At 50.3% G+C, this 20951-nt stretch overlaps 1 protein-coding gene across 6 annotated transcripts in view; it reads left to right on the forward strand.

Annotated features, from left to right (window-relative positions):
• Nucleotides 1-20951, forward strand: part of LOC140476049 (uncharacterized) — a 452737-nt gene that overhangs the window by 157838 nt on the left and 273948 nt on the right. For all 6 annotated transcript variants that reach the window (XM_072568002.1, XM_072568006.1, XM_072568005.1 and 3 more), the window contains one exon: nt 4923-5108. In XM_072568002.1, coding sequence (XP_072424103.1) covers nt 4923-5108 — 186 coding nt within the window. The remainder of the gene's footprint in view (nt 1-4922; nt 5109-20951) is intronic.

A 20951-nucleotide genomic window follows, 5' to 3' on the forward strand; every position in this document is an offset into this window, starting at 1 on the left:
AGTGAGGGATATGGGGAGGTTCAGTGAGTGGGGAAAGTGAGTGTTAAGAGTAGGTTCAGAGAGTGGGGAAAGTGAGGGATAAGGGGAGGTTCAGTGAGTGGGGAAAGTGAGGGATATGGGGAGGTTCAGTGAGTGGGGAAAGTGAGGGATATAGGGAGGTTCATTGAGTGGGGAAAGTGAGGGATATGGGGAGGTTCAGTGAGTGGGGAAAGTGAGGGATATGGGGAGGTTCAGTGAGTGGGGAAAGTGAGGGTTAAGGGGAGGTTCAGTGAGTGGGGAAAGTGAGGGATATGGGGAGGTTCAGTGAGTGAGGAAAGTGAGGGATATGGGGAGGTTCATTGAGTGGGAAAAGTGAGGGATATGGGGAGGTTCATTGAGTGGGAAAAGTGAGGGATATGGGGAGGTTCATTGAGTGGGAAAAGTGAGGGATATGGGGAGGTTCAGTGAGTGGGGAAAGTGAGGGATATGGGGAGGTTCAGTGAGTGGGGAAAGTGAGGGTTAAGAGGAGGTTCAGTGAGTGGGGAAAGTGAGGGATAAGGGTAGGTTCAGTGAGTGGGGAAAGTGAGGGATAAGGGTAGGTTCAGTGAGTGGGGAAAGTGAGGGATATGGAGAGGTTCAGTGAGTGGGGAAAGTGAGGGATAAGGCGAGGTTCAGTGAGTGGGGAACGTGAGGGATAAGGGGAGGTTCAGTGAGTGGGGAAAGTGAGGGATAATGGGAGGTTCACTGGGGAAAGTGAGGGTTAAGAGTAGATTCAGTGAGTCGTGAAAGTGAGGGATATAGGGAGGTTCAGTGAGTGGAGAAAGTGAGGGATAAGTAGAGGTTCAGTGAGTGGGCAAAGTGAGGGATATGGGGAGGTTCAGTGAGTGGGGAAAGTGAGGGATATGGGGAGGTTCATGAGTGGGGAAAGTGAGGGTTAAGGGGAGGTTCAGTGAGTGGGGAAAGTGAGGGATAAGAGTAGGTTCAAGTGAGTGGGAAAAGTGAGGGTTAAGGGTAGGTTCAGTGAGTGGGGAATGTGAGGGATATGGAGGGGTTCAGTGAGTGGGGAAAGTGAGGGATTTGGGGAGGTTCAGTGAGTGGGGAAAGTGAGGGATATGGAGAGGTTCAGTGAGTGTGGAAAGTGAGTGATATGGGGAGGTTCAGTGAGTGGGGAAAATTAGGGATATGGGGAGGTTCAGTGAGTGGGGAAAGTGAGGGATATGGGGAGGTTCAGTGAGTGGGGAAAGTGAGGGATAAGGGTAGGTTCAGTGAGTGGGGAAAGTGCGGGATATGGGGAGGTTCAGTGAGTGGGGAAAGTGAGGGATATAGGGAGGTTCATTGAGTGGGGAAAGTGAGGGATATGGGGAGGTTCAGTGAGTGGGGAAAGTGAGGGATATGGGGAGGTTCAGTGAGTGGGGAAAGTGAGGGATATGGGGAGGTTCAGTGAGTGGGGAAAGTGAGGGTTAAGGGAAGTTCAGTGAGTGGGGAAAGTGAGGGATATGGGGAGGTTCAGTGAGTGAGGAAAGTGAGGGATATGGGGAGGTTCATTGAGTGGGAAAAGTGAGCGATAAGGGGAGGTTCAGTGAGTGGGGAAAGTGAGGGATAATGGGAGGTTCACTGGGGAAAGTGAGGGTTAAGAGTAGGTTCAGTGAGTCGGGAAAGTGAGGGATAAGGGGAGGTTCAGTGAGTGGGGAAAATGAGGGATATGGGGAGGTTCAGTGAGTGGGGAAAGTGAGGGATATGGGGAGGTTCAGTGAGTGGGGAAAGTGAGGGATATGGGGAGGTTCAGTGAGTGGGGAAAGTGAGGGATATGGGGAGGTTCAGTGAGTGGGGAAAGTGAGGGATAAGGGTAGGTTCAGTGAGTGGGGAAAGTGAGGGTTAAGAGTCGGTTCAGTGAGTGGGGAAAGTGAGGGATAATGGGAGGTTCAGTGAGTGGGGAAAGTGAGGGATATGGGGAGGTTCAGTGAGTGGGGAAAGTGAGGGATAAGGGGAGGTTCAGTGAGTGGGGAAAGTGAGGGATAAGGGGAGGTTCAGTGAGTGGGGAATGTGAGGGATATGGGGAGGTTCAGCGAGTGGGGAAAGTGAGGGATATGGGGAGGTTCAGTGAGTGGGGAAAGTGAGGGATATGGGGAGGTTCAGTGAGTGGGGAAAGTGAGGGATAAGGGGAGGTTCAGTGAGTGGGGAAAGTGAGGGATAAGGGGAGGTTCAGTGAGTGGGGAATGTGAGGGATATGGGGAGGTTCAGCGAGTGGGGAAAGTGAGGGATATGGGGAGGTTCAGTGAGTGGGAAAAGTGAGGGATATGGGGAGGTTCAGTGAGTGGGGAAAGTGAGGGATAAGGGTAGATTCAGTGAGTGGGGAAAGTGAGGGACATGGGGAGGTTCAGTGAGTGGGGAAAGTGAGGGATATGGGGAGGTTCAGTGAGTGGGGAAAGTGAGGGATAAGGGGAGGTTCAGTGAGTGGGGAAAGTGAGGGATAAGGGGAGGTTCAGTGAGTGGGGAATGTGAGGGATATGGGGAGGTTCAGCGAGTGGGGAAAGTGAGGGATATGGGGAGGTTCAGTGAGTGGGAAAAGTGAGGGATATGGGGAGGTTCAGTGAGTGGGGAAAGTGAGGGATAAGGGTAGATTCAGTGAGTGGGGAAAGTGAGGGACATGGGGAGGTTCAGTGAGTGGGGAAAGTGAGGGATAAGGGTAGGTTCAGGGAGTGGGGAAAGTGCAGGATATGGGGAGGTTCAGTGAGTGGGGAAAGTGAGGGATATGGGGAGGTTCAGTGAGTGGGGAAAGTGAGGGATATGGGGAGGTTCAGTGAGTGAGGAAATTGAGGGATATGGGGAGGTTCAGTGAGTGGGGAAAGTGAGGGATAAGGGTAGGTTCAGTGAGTGGGGAAAGTGAGGGTTAAGATTCGGTTCAGTGAGTGGGGAAAGTGAGGGATATGGAGAGGTACAGTGAGTGTGGAAAATGAGGGATATGGGGAGGTTCAGTGAGTGAGGAAAGTGAGGGATAAGAGGAGGTTCAGTGAGTGGGGAAAGTGTGGGATATGGGGAGGTTCAGTGAGTGGGGAAAGTGAGGGATATGGGGAGGTTCAGTGAGTGAGGAAAGTGAGGGATATGGGGCGGTTCAGTGAGTGGGGAAAGTGAGGGTTAAGAGTAGGTTCAGTGAGTGGGGAAAGTGAGGGATAAGAGTAGATTCACTGAGTGGGGAAAATTAGGGATATGGGGAGGTTCAGTGAGTGGGGAAAGTGAGGGATAAGGGGAGGTTCAGTGAGTTGGGAAAGTGAGGGATTTGGGGAGGTTCAGTGAGTGGGGAAAGTGAGGGATATGGGGAAGTTCAGTGAGTGGGGAAAGTGAGGGATATGGGGAGGTTCAGTGAGTGAGGAAAGTGAGGGATATGGAGAGGTTCAGTGAGTGGGGAAATTGAGGGATATGGGGAGGTTCAGTGAGTGAGGAAAGTGACGGGATAAGGGGACGTTCAGTGAGTGGGGAAAGTGAGGGTTAAGAGTAGATTCAGTGAGTGGGGAAAATTAGGGATATGGGGAGGTTCAGTGAGTGGGGAAAGTGAGGGACATGGGGAGGTTCAGTGAGTGGGGAAAGTGAGGGATATGGGGAGGTTCAGTGAGTGGGGAAAGTGAGGGACATGGGGAGGTTCAGTGAGTGGGGAAAGTGAGGGATATGGGGAGGTTCAGTGAGTGGGGAAAGTGAGGGACATGGGGAGGTTCAGTGAGTGGGGAAAGTGAGGGATATGGGGAAGTTCAGTGAGTGGGGAAAGTGAGGGATATGGAGAGGTTCAGTGAGTGGGGAAATTGAGGGATATGGGGAGGTTCAGTGAGTGAGGAAAGTGACGGGATAAGGGGACGTTCAGTGAGTGGGGAAAGTGTGGAGGTGTCCCTTTAAAACAGAGAGGAGGAAACCTGTGTCTCTGAGGGCTGTGAGTCTTTGGAATTCCCTTTTTCCAATTGCTGTGAATGCAGAATCTTTAAATATGTTCAAAGCAGAAGCAGATCAATTCTTGATGACCAAAGATTATCAGGGAGTGAACAGGAAGTTAGAGTTGTGATTAAAATCAGACCAGCCATCATCGTATTGAACAGCAAAGTCAGAAGTCACATGACACCAGGTTAAAGCCCAACAGCTTCATTTAAAATCATAAGCTTTCAGAGTGTTGCCCCTTCGTCACCTGAATGATATAACCTGATGTCATGTGACTTCTGACTTTGTCCACCTCAGTCCAACACCGGCACCTCCAAATTATTGTACAGCAGCGCAGGCTGAAAGGGCTGAGTGGCCTCATTTTATTGGTATGTCCTGTTGGATGCCGAGGGAATGCAGGTCTTTTGGAGATACAGCCTATCAGAGATGGGATTCTGTTTGGAAGGTGCAGCCTGTCAGAGATGGGACTCTGAGACACATCTGTCCCTCTGTATGATGTGGGTGCTCTGAGAGTACACGTCCTGCGAACAGTATTCGCATCTTGCCTGAATACTCTGACAGGTTGAACCTCTAAATTCTGAGATTATCCAGGTGAATGTCGTTGTAATAGCTCCATTTACAGAGACTTGGATCTGCTCATAATGCTCCAAGTGTGTCTGTGCCAAGTCTCAAAGTTTTAATGAACTTCAGTGAAAACAAAAAATGCCGGAGATGGCTGTGGGGAAGGACAGTGTCCATGGTGAGAGAGCAAGCTAACATTTCGAGGTGAGATGACTCTCCATCAGAGCTGAATGAAGAATCAGTTGGACCCAAAACGTCAGATGCTCTCCATGGACATTACCCTGAGCTGCTGTGATCTCCAGCACTTGGTGTTTTTAGTACAGATTCCAGCATCTACAGTAACTTGCTCCTCTTTTTAATGATCGTCTTTGCTTTTCGATTTGCAGTTGTCTGATGTTTTGAATGGATTGAGAATCGATTCCTCCTCTTCCTCTGTTTGAATTGTGACTTGTTTTTGAAAGGTGCTGGCTCACAGTGGCAAACAGAAGCAGCAAGGTCTGCAAGATGTTGTGTTCAGACTGAAGGAGCTGTCAGTGCTGTACCAGACCGAGGATATGATGGAGAGACTCAATCAGCTCCAGAAAGGGACTTCCACCCTGCAACAAAAGATTGACGTGCAACTCGCAGAGTTAGAACACGTAGCGACGGTGAGACAGCCTAATGCCTCCGAGAAACATTGACTCACCATCACTGTCTTCGTCAAAGTGTACCCATGGCCCAGTGGCTGTCACAATCATCTCGTGTCAGCATTTGTGATTTCACACCCCACTGTAAATCCCTGATACACCCCACTGTAAACCCCGATACATCCCACTGTAAACCCGATACACCTCACTGTAAACCCCGATACACCCCATTGTAAACCCCGATAGACCCCACTGTAAACCCTGATACACCCCATTGTAATTGCTGATACACCCCACTGTAAACCCTGATACACCCCACTGTAAACGCCGATACACACCACTGTAAACCCTGATACCCTCCACTGTAAACCCCGATACACCCCACTGTTAAACCCAGATACACCCCACTGTCAATCCCAATACACCCCACTGTAAACCCTGATACGCCCCACTGTAAACCCTGATACACCCCACTGTAAACCCTGATACACCCCACTGTAAACTCTGATACACCCCAGTGTAAACACTGATAAATCCCACTGTAAACCCCGATACACCCCACTGTAAACCCCGAAACACCCCACTGTAAACCCTGATACACCCCACTGTAAACCCCGATACACCCCACTGTAAACCCAGATACACCCCACTGTAAACCCTGATACACCCCACTGTAAACCCTGATACACCCCACTGTAAACCCAGATACACCCCACTGTAAACCCCGATACACCCCACTGTAAACCCTGATACACCACACTGTAAACCCCGATACACCCCACTGTAAACACCGATACACCCCACTGTAAACACCGATATACCCCACTGTAAACCCCGATAACCCCCACTGTAAACCCCGATACACCCCACTGTAAATCTTGATACACCCCACTGGAAACCCCGATACATCCCACTGTAAACCCGGATACATCCCACTGTTAACCCCGATATACCCCACTGTAACCCTGATACTCCCCACTGTAATCGCTGACACACCCCACTGTAATCCCCGATAGACCCCACTGTAAGTCCCTATATACCCCACTGTAAATCCCAATACACCCCACTGTAAACCCCGATAGACCCCACTGTAAACCCTGATAGACCCCACTGTAAACCCCGATACACCCCACTGTAAACCCCGATAGACCACACTGCAAACCCTAATATACCCCACTGTAAACCCCGATACACCCCACTGTAAACCTCGATAGACCCCACTGCAAACCCCGATATACCCCACTGTAAACACTGATACACCCTACTGTAAACCCTGATACACCCTACTGTAATCCCTGATACACCTCACTGTAAACCCTGATACACCCCACTGTAAACCCCGATACACCCCACTGTCAATCCCGATACACCCCACTGTAAACCCCGATACACCCCACTGTAAACCCTGATACACCTCACTGTAAATCCCGATACACCCCACTGTAAATCCCGATACACCGCACTGTAAACCCTGATACACCCCACTGTCTATCCCGATACACCCCACTATAAATCCCGATACACCTCACTGTAAACTCTGATATACCCCACTGTAAACCCCACTACGTCCCACAGTAAACCCTGATACACTCCACTGTAAACCCTGATACACTCCACTGTAAACTGCGATACACCCCACTGTAAACACTGATACACCCCACTGTAAACCCTGATACACCCCACTGTAAACCCCGATACACCCCACTGTCAATCCCGATACACCCCACTGTAAACCCTGATACACCCCACTGTAAACCCTGATACACCCCACTGTAAACGCCGATACACCCCACTGTAAACCCTGATACCCTCCACTGTAAACCCCGATACACCCCACTGTTAAACCCAGATACACCCCACTGTCAATCCCGATACACCCCACTGTAAACCCTGATACGCCCCACTGTAAACCCTGATACACCCCACTGTAAACCCTGATACACCCCACTGTAAACTCTGATACACCCCAGTGTAAACACTGATAAATCCCACTGTAAACCCCGATACACCCCACTGTAAACCCCGAAACACCCCACTGTAAACCCTGATACACCCCACTGTAAACCCCGATACACCCCACTGTAAACCCAGATACACCCCACTGTAAACCCTGATATACCCCACTGTAAACCCTGATACACCCCACTGTAAACCCAGATACACCCCACTGTAAACCCCGATACACCCCACTGTAAACCCTGATACACCACACTGTAAACCCCGATACACCCCACTGTAAACACCGATACACCCCACTGTAAACACCGATATACCCCACTGTAAACCCCGATAACCCCCACTGTAAACCCCGATACACCCCACTGTAAATCTTGATACACCCCACTGTAAACCCCGATACACCCCACTGTAAACTCTGATACACCCCACTGTAAACACTGATACACCCCACTGTAAACCCCGATACACCCCACTGTAAACCCCGATACACCCCACTGTAAACTCTGATACACCCCACTGTAAACACTGATACACCCCATTGTAAACTCCGATACACCCCACTGTAAACTCTGATATACCCCACTGTAAACCCCACTACGTCCCACAGTAAACCCTGATACACTCCACTGTAAACCCTGATACACCCCACTGTAAACCCTGATACACCCCACTGTAAATGCCGATACACCCCACTGTAAACCCTGATACCCTCCACTGTAAACCCCGATACACCCCACTGTAAACCCCGATACACCCCACTGTAAATCCTGATACACCCCACTGTAAACTGCGATACACCCCACTGTAAACTCTGATGCACCCCACTGTAAACCCTGATACACCCCACTGTAAACCCCGATATACCCCACTGTAAACCCTGATACATCCCACTGTAAACCCTGATACACCCCACTGTAAACCCTGATACACCCGACTGTAAACCCCGATACACCCCACTGTCAATCCCGATACACCCCACTGTAAACCCCGATACACCCCACTGTAGACCCTGATACACCCCACTGTAAACCCCGATACACCCCACTGTAAACCCTGATACACCCCACTGTAAACCCCGATAGACTCCACTGGAAACCCCGATACATCCCACTGTAAACCCGGATACATCCCACTGTTAACCCCGATATACCCCACTGTAAGCCTGATACTCCCCACTGTAATCGCTGACACACCCCACTGTAATCCCCGATAGACCCCACTGTAAGTCCCTATATACCCCACTGTAAATCCCAATACACCCCACTGTAAACCCCGATAGACCCCACTGTAAACCCCGATACACCCCACTGTAGACCCTGATACACCCCACTGTAAACCCTGATACACCCCACTGTAAACCCCGATAGACCCCACTGGAAACCCCGATACATCCCACTGTAAACCCGGATACATCCCACTGTTAACCCCGATATACCCCACTGTAAGCCTGATACTCCCCACTGTAATCGCTGACACACCCCACTGTAATCCCCGATAGACCCCACTGTAAGTCCCTATATACCCCACTGTAAATCCCAATACACCCCACTGTAAACCCCGATAGACCCCACTGTAAACCCCGATAGACCCCACTGTAAACCCCAATAGACCCCACTGCAAACCCCGATATACCCCACTGTAAACCCCGATACACCCCACTGTCAATCCCGATACACCCCACTGTAAACCCCGATACACCCCACTGTAAACCCTGATACACCTCACTGTAAATCCCGATACACCCCACTGTAAATCCCGATACACCCCACTGTAAACCCTGATACACCCCACTGTCTATCCCGATACACCCCACTGTAAATCCCGATACACCTCACTGTAAACTCTGATATACCCCACTGTAAATCCCACTACGTCCCACAGTAAACCCTGATACACTCCACTGTAAACCTTGATACACTCCTCTGTAAACCACGATACACCCCACTGTAAACCCTGATACACCCCACTGTAAACCCCGATACACCCCACTGTCAATCCCGATACACCCCACTGTAAACCCTGATACACCCCACTATAAACCCAGATACACCCCACTGTAAACCCCGATACACCCCACTGTAAACCCTGATACACCACACTGTAAACCCCGATACACCCCACTGTAAACACCGATACACCCCACTGTAAACACCGATATACCCCACTGTAAACCCCGATAACCCCCACTGTAAACCCCGATACACCCCACTGTAAATCTTGATACACCCCACTGTAAACCCCGATACACCCCACTGTAAACTCTGATACACCCCACTGTCAATCCCGATACACCCCACTGTAAACCCTGATACGCTCCACTGTAAACCCTGATACACCCCACTGTAAACCCTGATACACCCCACTGTAAACTCTGATACACCCCAGTGTAAACACTGATAAATCCCACTGTAAACCCCGATACACCCCACTGTAAACCCCGAAACACCCCACTGTAAACCCTGATACACCCCACTGTAAACCCCGATACACCCCACTGTAAACCCAGATACACCCCACTGTAAACCCTGATACACCCCACTGTAAACCCTGATACACCCCACTGTAAACCCAGATACACCCCACTGTAAACCCCGATACACCCCACTGTAAACCCTGATACACCACACTGTAAACCCCGATACACCCCACTGTAAACACCGATACACCCCACTGTAAACACCGATATACCCCACTGTAAACCCCGATAACCCCCACTGTAAACCCCGATACACCCCACTGTAAATCTTGATACACCCCACTGGAAACCCCGATACATCCCACTGTAAACCCGGATACATCCCACTGTTAACCCCGATATACCCCACTGTAACCCTGATACTCCCCACTGTAATCGCTGACACACCCCACTGTAATCCCCGATAGACCCCACTGTAAGTCCATATATACCCCACTGTAAATCCCAATACACCCCACTGTAAACCCCGATAGACCCCACTGTAAACCCTGATAGACCCCACTGTAAACCCCGATACACCCCACTGTAAACCCCGATAGACCCCACTGCAAACCCTAATATACCCCACTGTAAACCCCGATACACCCCACTGTAAACCTCGATAGACCCCACTGCAAACCCCGATATACCCCACTGTAAACACTGATACACCCCACTGTAAACCCTGATACACCCTACTGTAATCCCTGATACACCTCACTGTAAACCCTGATACACCCCACTGTAAACCCCGATACACCCCACTGTCAATCCCGATACACCCCACTGTAAACCCCGATACACCCCACTGTAAACCCTGATACACCCCACTGTAAATCCCGATACACCCCACTGTAAATCCCGATACACCCCACTGTAAACCCTGATACACCTCACTGTAAACTCTGATATACCCCACTGTAAACCCCACTACGTCCCACAGTAAACCCTGATACACTCCACTGTAAACCCTGATAAACTCCACTGTAAACTGCGATACACCCCACTGTAAACACTGATACTCCCCACTGTAAACCCTGATACACCCCACTGTAAACCCCGATACACCCCACTGTCAATCCCGATACACCGCACTGTAAACCCTGATACACCCCAGTGTAAACACTGATAAATCCCACTGTAAACCCCGATACACCCCACTGTAAACCCCGAAACACCCCACTGTAAACCCTGATACACCCCACTGTAAACCCCGATACACCCCACTGTAAATCCAGATACACCCCACTGTAAACCCTGATATACCCCACTGTAAACCCTGATACACCCCACTGTAAACCCAGATACACCCCACTGTAAACCCCGATACACCCCACTGTAAACCCTGATACACCACACTGTAAACCCCGATACACCCCACTGTAAACACCGATACACCCCACTGTAAACACCGATATACCCCACTGTAAACCCCGATAACCCCCACTGTAAACCCCGATACACCCCACTGTAAATCTTGATACACCCCACTGTAAACCCCGATACACCCCACTGTAAACTCTGATACACCCCACTGTAAACCCCGATACACCCCACTGTAAATCCAGATACACCCCACTGTAAACCCTGATACACCCCACTGTAAACCCTGATACACCCCACTGTAAACCCAGATACACCCCACTGTAAACCCCGATACACCCCACTGTAAACCCTGATACACCACACTGTAAACCCCGATACACCCCACTGTAAACACCGATACACCCCACTGTAAACACCGATACACCCCACTGTAAACCCCGATACACCCCACTGTAAACCCCGATACACCCCACTGTAAATCTTGATACACCCCACTGTAAACCCCGATACACCCCACTGTAAACACTGATACACCCCACTGTAAACCCCGATACACCCCACTGTAAACCCCGATACACCCCACTGTAAACTCTGATACACCCCACTGTAAACACTGATACACCCCATTGTAAACTCCGATACACCCCACTGTAAACTCTGATATACCCCACTGTAAACCCCACTACGTCCCACAGTAAACCCTGATACACTCCACTGTAAACCCTGATACACCCCACTGTAAACCCTGATACACCCCACTGTAAATGCCGATACACCCCACTGTAAACCCCGATACACCCCACTGTAAACCCCGATACACCCCACTGTAAATCCTGATACACCCCACTGTAAACTGCGATACACCCCACTGTAAACCCCGATACACCCCACTGTAAACCCCGATACACCCCACTGTAAATCCTGATACACCCCACTGTAAACTGCGATACACCCCACTGTAAACCCTGATACCCTCCACTGTAAACCCCGATACACCCCACTGTAAACCCCGATACACCCCACTGTAAACTCTGATGCACCCCACTGTAAACCCTGATACACCCCACTGTAAACCCCGATATACCCCACTGTAAACCCCGATACATCCCACTGTAAACCCTGATACACCCCACTGTAAACCCTGATACACCCGACTGTAAACCCCGATACACCCCACTGTCAATCCCGATACACCCCACTATAAACCCCGATACACCACACTGTAGACCCTGATACACCCCACTGTAAACCCCGATACACCCCACCGTAAACCCTGATACACCCCACTGTAAACCCCGATAGACTCCACTGGAAACCCCGATACATCCCACTGTAAACCCGGATACATCCCACTGTTAACCCCGATATACCCCACTGTAACCCTGATACTCCCCACTGTAATCGCTGACACACCCCACTGTAATCCCCGATAGACCCCACTGTAAGTCCCTATATACCCCACTGTAAATCCCAATACACCCCACTGTAAACCCCGATAGACCCCACTGTAAACCCCGATAGACCCCACTGTAAACCCCGATAGACCCCACTGTAAACCCCAATAGACCCCACTGCAAACCCCGATATACCCCACTGTAAACCCCGATACACCCCACTGTAAACCCCGATACACCCCACTATAAACCCTGATACACCACACTGTAAACCCCGATACACCCCACTGTAAACACCGATACACCCCACTGTAAACACCGATATACCCCACTGTAAACCCCGATAACCCCCACTGTAAACCCCGATACACCCCACTGTAAATCTTGATACACCCCACTGTAAACCCCGATACACCCCACTGTAAACTCTGATACACCCCACTGTCAATCCCGATACACCCCACTGTAAACCCTGATACGCCCCACTGTAAACCCTGATACACCCCACTGTAAACCCTGATACACCCCACTGTAAACACTGATAAATCCCACTGTAAACCCTGATACACCTCACTGTAAATCCCGATACACCCCACTGTAAATCCCGATACACCCCACTGTAAACCCTGATACACCCCACTGTCTATCCCGATACACCCCACTATAAATCCCGATACACCTCACTGTAAACTCTGATATACCCCACTGTAAACCCCACTACGTCCCACAGTAAACCCTGATACACTCCACTGTAAACCCTGATACACTCCACTGTAAACTGCGATACACCCCACTGTAAACACTGATACACCCCACTGTAAACCCTGATACACCCCACTGTAAACCCCGATACACCCCACTGTCAATCCCGATACACCCCACTGTAAACCCTGATACACCCCACTGTAAACCCTGATACACCCCACTGTAAACGCCGATACACCCCACTGTAAACCCTGATACCCTCCACTGTAAACCCCGATACACCCCACTGTTAAACCCAGATACACCCCACTGTCAATCCCGATACACCCCACTGTAAACTCTGATACACCCCAGTGTAAACACTGATAAATCCCACTGTAAACCCCGATACACCCCACTGTAAACCCCGAAACACCCCACTGTAAACCCTGATACACCCCACTGTAAACCCCGATACACCCCACTGTAAACCCTGATACACCCCACTGTCTATCCCGATACACCCCACTGTAAATCCCGAAACACCTCACTGTAAACCCTGATACACCCCACTGTAAACACCGATACACCCCACTGTAAACCCCGATACACCCCACTGTAAACCCTGATACACCCCACTGTCAATCCCGATACACCCCACTGTAAACCCCGATACACCTCACTGTAAATCGCGATACACCTCACTGTAAACCCCGATACACCCCACTGTAAACCCTGATACACCCCACTGTAAACCCTGATACACCCCACTGTAATCCCTGATACACTCCACTGTAAACCCTGAAACACCCCACTGTAAACCCCGATACACCCCACTGTAAACCCCGATACATCCCACTGTAAACCCTGATACACCCCACTGTAAAATCTGATACACCCCACTGTAAACCCCACTACGTCCCACAGTAAACCCTGATACACTCCACTGTAAACCCCGATACACCCCACTGTAAATCCTGATACACCCCACTGTAAATCCCTGATACACCCCACTGTAAACCCCGATACATCCCACTGTAAACCCCGATACACCCCACTGTAAACCCCGATACACCCCACTGTAAACCCAGATACACCCCACTGTAAACCCCGATAGACCCCACTGTAAACCCCGATACATCCCACTGTAAACCCGGAGACATCCCACTGTTAACCCCGATATACCCCACTGTAACTCTGATACTCCCCACTGTAATCGCTGACACACCCCACTGTAATCCCCGATAGACCCCACTGTAAGTCCCTATATACCCCACTGTATATCCCAATACACCCCACTGTAAACCCCGATAGACCCCACTGTAAACCCCGATACACCCCACTGTAAACCCCGATAGACCCCACTGCAAACCCTAATACACCCCACTGTAAACCCCGATACACCCCACTGTAAACCCCGATAGACCCCACTGCAAACCCCGATATACCCCACTGTAAACACTGATACACCCCACTGTAAACCCTGATACACCCTACTGTAATCCCTGATACACCTCACTGTAAACCCTGATACACCCCACTGTAAACCCCGATACACCCCACTGTCAATCCCGATACACCCCACTGTAAACCCCGATACACCCCACTGTAAACCCTGATACACCTCACTGTAAATCCCGATACACCCCACTGTAAATCCCGATACACCCCACTGTAAACCCTGATACACCCCACTGTCTATCCCGATACACCCCACTGTAAATCCCGATACACCTCACTGTAAACTCTGATATACCCCACTGTAAACCCCACTACGTCCCACAGTAAACCCTGATACACTCCACTGTAAACCCTGATACACTCCACTGTAAACCACGATACACCCCACTGTAAATCCCAATACACCCCACTGTAAACCCCGATAGACCCCACTGTAGACCCTGATAGACCCCACTGTAAACCCCGATAAACCCCACTGTAAACCCCGATAGACCCCACTGCAAACCCTAATATACCCCACTGTAAACCCCGATACACCCCACTGTAAACCTCGATAGACCCCACTGCAAACCCCGATATACCCCACTGTAAACACTGATACACCCCACTGTAAACCCTGATACACCCTACTGTAATCCCTGATACACCTCACTGTAAACCCTGATACACCCCACTGTAAACCCCGATACACCCCACTGTCAATCCTGATACACCCCACTGTAAACCCCGATACACCCCACTGTAAACCCTGATACACCTCACTGTAAATCCCGATACACCCCACTGTAAACCCCGATACACCCCACTGTAAACCCTGATACACCCCACTGTCTATCCCGATACACCCCACTATAAATCCCGATACACCTCACTGTAATCTCTGATATACCCCACTGTAAACCCCGATACACCCCACTGTCAATCCCGATACACCCCACTGTAAACCCTGATACACCCCACTGTAAACCCTGATACACCCCACTGTAAACACTGATACACCCCACTGTAAACCCTGATACACCCCACTGTAAACCCCGATACACCCCACTGTCAATCCCGATACACCCCACTGTAAACCCTGATACACCCCACTGTAAACCCTGATACACCCCACTGTAAACGCCGATACACCCCACTGTAAACCCTGATACCCTCCACTGTAAACCCCGATACACCCCACTGTTAAACCCAGATACACCCCACTGTCAATCCCGATACACCCCACTGTAAATCCTGATACGCCCCACTGTAAACCCTGATACACCCCACTGTAAACCCTGATACACCCCACTGTAAACTCTGATACACCCCAGTGTAAACACTGATAAATCCCACTGTAAACCCTGATACGCCCCACTGTAAACCCTGATACACCCCACTGTAAACCCTGATACACCCCACTGTAAACCCTGATACACCCCACTGTCAATCCCGATACACCCCACTGTAAACCCCGATACACCTCACTGTAAATCGCGATACACCTCACTGTAAACCCCGATACACCCCACTGTAAACCCTGATACACCCCACTGTAAACCCTGATACACCCCACTGTAATCCCTGATACACTCCACTGTAAACCCTGAAACACCCCACTGTAAACCCCGATACACCCCACTGTAAACCCCGATACATCCCACTGTAAACCCTGATACACCCCACTGTAAAATCTGATACACCCCACTGTAAACCCCACTACGTCCCACAGTAAACCCTGATACACTCCACTGTAAACCCCGATACACCCCACTGTAAATCCTGATACACCCCACTGTAAATCCCTGATACACCCCACTGTAAACCCCGATACATCCCACTGTAAACCCCGATACACCCCACTGTAAACCCCGATACACCCCACTGTAAACCCTGATACACCCCACTGTAAACCCCGATAGACCCCACTGTAAACCCCGATACATCCCACTGTAAACCCGGATACATCCCACTGTTAACCCCGATATACCCCACTGTAACTCTGATACTCCCCACTGTAATCGCTGACACACCCCACTGTAATCCCCGATAGACCCCACTGTAAGTCCCTATATACCCCACTGTAAATCCCAATACACCCCACTGTAAACCCCGATAGACCCCACTGTAAACCCCGATACACCCCACTGTAAACCCCGATAGACCCCACTGCAAACCCTAATACACCCCACTGTAAACCCCGATACACCCCACTGTAAACCCCGATAGACCCCACTGCAAACCCCGATATACCCCACTGTAAACACTGATACACCCCACTGTAAACCCTGATACACCCTACTGTAATCCCTGATACACCTCACTGTAAACCCTGATACACCCCACTGTAAACCCCGATACACCCCACTGTCAATCCCGGTACACCCCACTGTAAACCCCGATACACCCCACTGTAAACCCTGATACACCTCACTGTAAATCCCGATACACCCCACTGTAAATCCCGATACACCCCACTGTAAACCCTGATACACCCCACTGTCTATCCCGATACACCCCACTGTAAATCCCGATACACCTCACTGTAAACTCTGATATACCCCACTGTAAACCCCACTACGTCCCACAGTAAACCCTGATACACTCCACTGTAAACCCTGATACACTCCACTGTAAACCACGATACACCCCACTGTAAACCCTGATACACCCCACTGTAAACCCTGATACACCCCACTGTAAACCCCGATACACCCCACTGTCAATCCCGATACACCCCACTGTAAACCCAGATACACCCCACTATAAACCCAGATACACCCCACTGTAAACCCCGATACACCCCACTGTAAACCCTGATACACCCCACTGTAAACCCCGATACACCCCACTGTAAACACCGATACACCCCACTGTAAACACCGATATACCCCACTGTAAACCCCGATAACCCCCACTGTAAACCCCGATACACCCCACTGTAAATCTTGATACACCCCACTGTAAACCCCGATACACCCCACTGTAAACTCTGATACACCCCACTGTAAACACTGATACACCCCACTGTAAACCCCGATACACCCCACTGTAAACCCCGATACACCCCACTGTAAACTCTGATACACCCCACTGTAAACCCCGATACACCCCACTGTAAACTCTGATATACCCCACTGTAAACCCCACTACGTCCCACAGTAAACCCTGATACACCCCACTGTAAACCCTGATACACCCCACTGTAAATGCCGATACACCCCACTGTAAACCCTGATACCCTCCACTGTAAACCCTGATACACCTCACTGTAAACCCCGATACACACCACTGTAAACCCCGATACACCCCACTGTAAATCCTGATACACCCCACTGTAAACTGCGATACACCCCACTGTAAACCCTGATACACCCCACTGTAAACCCCGATATACCCCACTGTAAACCCTGATACATCCCACTGTAAACCCCGATACACCCCACTGTAAACCCTGATACACCCGACTGTAAACCCCGATACACCCCACTGTCAATCCCGATACACCCCACTGTAAACCCCGATACACCCCACTGTAGACCCTGATACACCCCACTGTAAACCCTGATACACCCCACTGTAAACCCCGATAGACCCCACTGGAAACCCCGATACATCCCACTGTAAACCCGGATACATCCCACTGTTAACCCCGATATACCCCACTGTAACCCTGATACTCCCCACTGTAATCGCTGACACACCCCACTGTAATGCCCGATAGACCCCACTGTAAGTCCCTATATACCCCACTGTAAATCCCAATACACCCCACTGTAAACCCCGATAGACCCCACTGTAAACCCCGATAGACCCCACTGTAAACCCCAATAGACCCCACTGCAAACCCCGATATACCCCACTGTAAACCCCGATACACCCCACTGACAATCCCGATACACCCCACTGTAAACCCCGATACACCCCACTGTAAACCCTGATACACCTCACTGTAAATCCCGATACACCCCACTGTAAATCCCGATACACCCCACTGTAAACCCTGATACACCCCACTGTCTATCCCGATACACCCCACTGTAAATCCCGATACACCTCACTGTAAACTCTGATATACCCCACTGTAAACCCCACTACGTCCCACAGTAAACCCTGATACACTCCACTGTAAACCCTGATACACTCCACTGTAAACCACGATACACCCCACTGTAAACCCTGATACACCCCACTGTAAACCCCGATACACCCCACTGTCAATCCCGATACACCCCACTGTAAACCCTGATACACCCCACTATAAACCCCGATACACCCCACTGTAAACCCCGATACACCCCACTGTAAACCCTGATACACCACACTGTAAACCCCGATACATCCCACTGTAAACACCGATATACCCCACTGTAAACCCCGATAACCCCCACTGTAAACCCCGATACACCCCACTGTAAATCTTGATACACCCCACTGTAAACCCCGATACACCCCACTGTAAACTCTGATACACCCCACTGTAAACACTGATACACCCCACTGTAAACCCCGATACACCCCACTGTAAACCCCGATACACCCCACTGTAAACTCTGATACACCCCACTGTAAACACTGATACACCCCATTGTAAACCCCGATACACCCCACTGTAAACTCTGATATACCCCACTGTAAACCCCACTACGTCCCACAGTAAACCCTGATATACTCCACTGTAAACCCTGATACACCCCACTGTAAACCCTGATACACCCCACTGTAAATGCCGATCCACCCCACTGTAAACCCTGATACCCTCCACTGTAAACCCTGATACACCTCACTGTAAACCCCGATACACCCCACTGTAAACCCCGATACACCCCACTGTAAATCCTGATACACCCCACTGTAAACTGCGATACACCCCACTGTAAACTCTGATACACCCCACTGTAAACCCTGATACACCCCACTGTAAACCCCGATATACCCCACTGTAAACCCTGATACATCCCACTCTAAACCCCGATACACCCCACTGTAAACCCTGATACACCCGACTGTAAACCCCGATACACCCCACTGTCAATCCCGATACACCCCACTGTAAACCCCGATACACCCCACTGTAGACCCTGATACACCCCACTGTAAACCCTGATACACCCCACTGTAAACCCCGATAGACCCCACTGGAAACCCCGATACATCCCACTGTAAACCCGGATACATCCCACTGTTAACCCCGATATACCCCACTGTAACCCTGATACTCCCCACTGTAATCGCTGACACACCCCACTGTAATCCCCGATAGACCCCACTGTAAGTCCCTATATACCCCACTGTAAATCCCAATACACCCCACTGTAAACCCCGATAGACCCCACTGTAAACCCCGATACACCCCACTGTAAACCCCAATAGACCCCACTGCAAACCCCGATATACCCCACTGTAAACCCCGATACACCCCACTGTAAACCCCGATAGACCCCACTGCAAACCCCGATATACCCCACTGTAAACACTGATACACCCCACTGTAAACCCTGATAAACCCTACTGTAATCCCTGATACACCTCACTGTAAACCCTGATACACCTCACTGTAAATCCCGATACACCCCACTGTAAATCCCGATACACCCCACTGTAAACCCTGATACACCCCACTGTCTATCCCGATACACCCCACTGTAAATCCCGATACACCTCACTGTAAACCCTGATACACCCCACTGTAAACACCGATACACCCCACTGTAAACCCCGATACACCCCACTGTAAACCCTGATACACCCCACTGTCAATCCCGATACACCCCACTGTAAACCCCGATACACCTCACTGTAAATCCCGATACACCTCACTGTAAACCCCGATACACCCCACTGTAAACCCTGATACACCCCACTGTAAACCCTGATACACCCCACTGTAAACCCCAATATACTCCACTGTAAACCCTGTTACACCCCACTGTAAACCCCGACACACCCCACTGTAAACCCCGATACATCCCACTGTAAACCCTGATACACCCCACTGTAAATACTGGTACACCCCACTGTAAACCCCGATACACGCCACTGTAAACCCCGATACATCCCACTGTAAACCCTGATACACCGCACTGTAAAATCTGATACACCCCACTGTAAACCCTGATGCACCCCACTGTAAACCCCGATACACCCCACTGTAAACCCCGATACACCCCACTGTAAACCCTGATACACCCCACTGTAAATCCTGATACTCCCCACTGTAAACCCCGATACACCCCACTGTAAACCCTGATACACCCCATTGTAAACCCCGATACACCCCACTGTAAACTCTGATATACCCCACTGTAAACCCCACTACGTCCCACAGTAAACCCTGATACACTCCACTGTAAACCCCGATACACCCCACTGTAAATCCTGATACACCCCACTGTAAATCCCTGATACACCCCACTGTAAAACCCGATACATCCCACTGTAAACCCCGATACACCCCACTGTAAACCCCGATACACCCCACTGTAAACCCTGATACACCCCACTGTAAACCCCGATACATCCCACTGTAAACCCGGATACATCCCACTGTTAACCCCGATATACCCCACTGTAACCCTGATACTCCCCACTGTAATCGCTGACACA

Source organism: Chiloscyllium punctatum, chromosome 4 (assembly GCF_047496795.1).
Source record: "Chiloscyllium punctatum isolate Juve2018m chromosome 4, sChiPun1.3, whole genome shotgun sequence".
Taxonomy (NCBI): domain Eukaryota; kingdom Metazoa; phylum Chordata; class Chondrichthyes; order Orectolobiformes; family Hemiscylliidae; genus Chiloscyllium; species Chiloscyllium punctatum.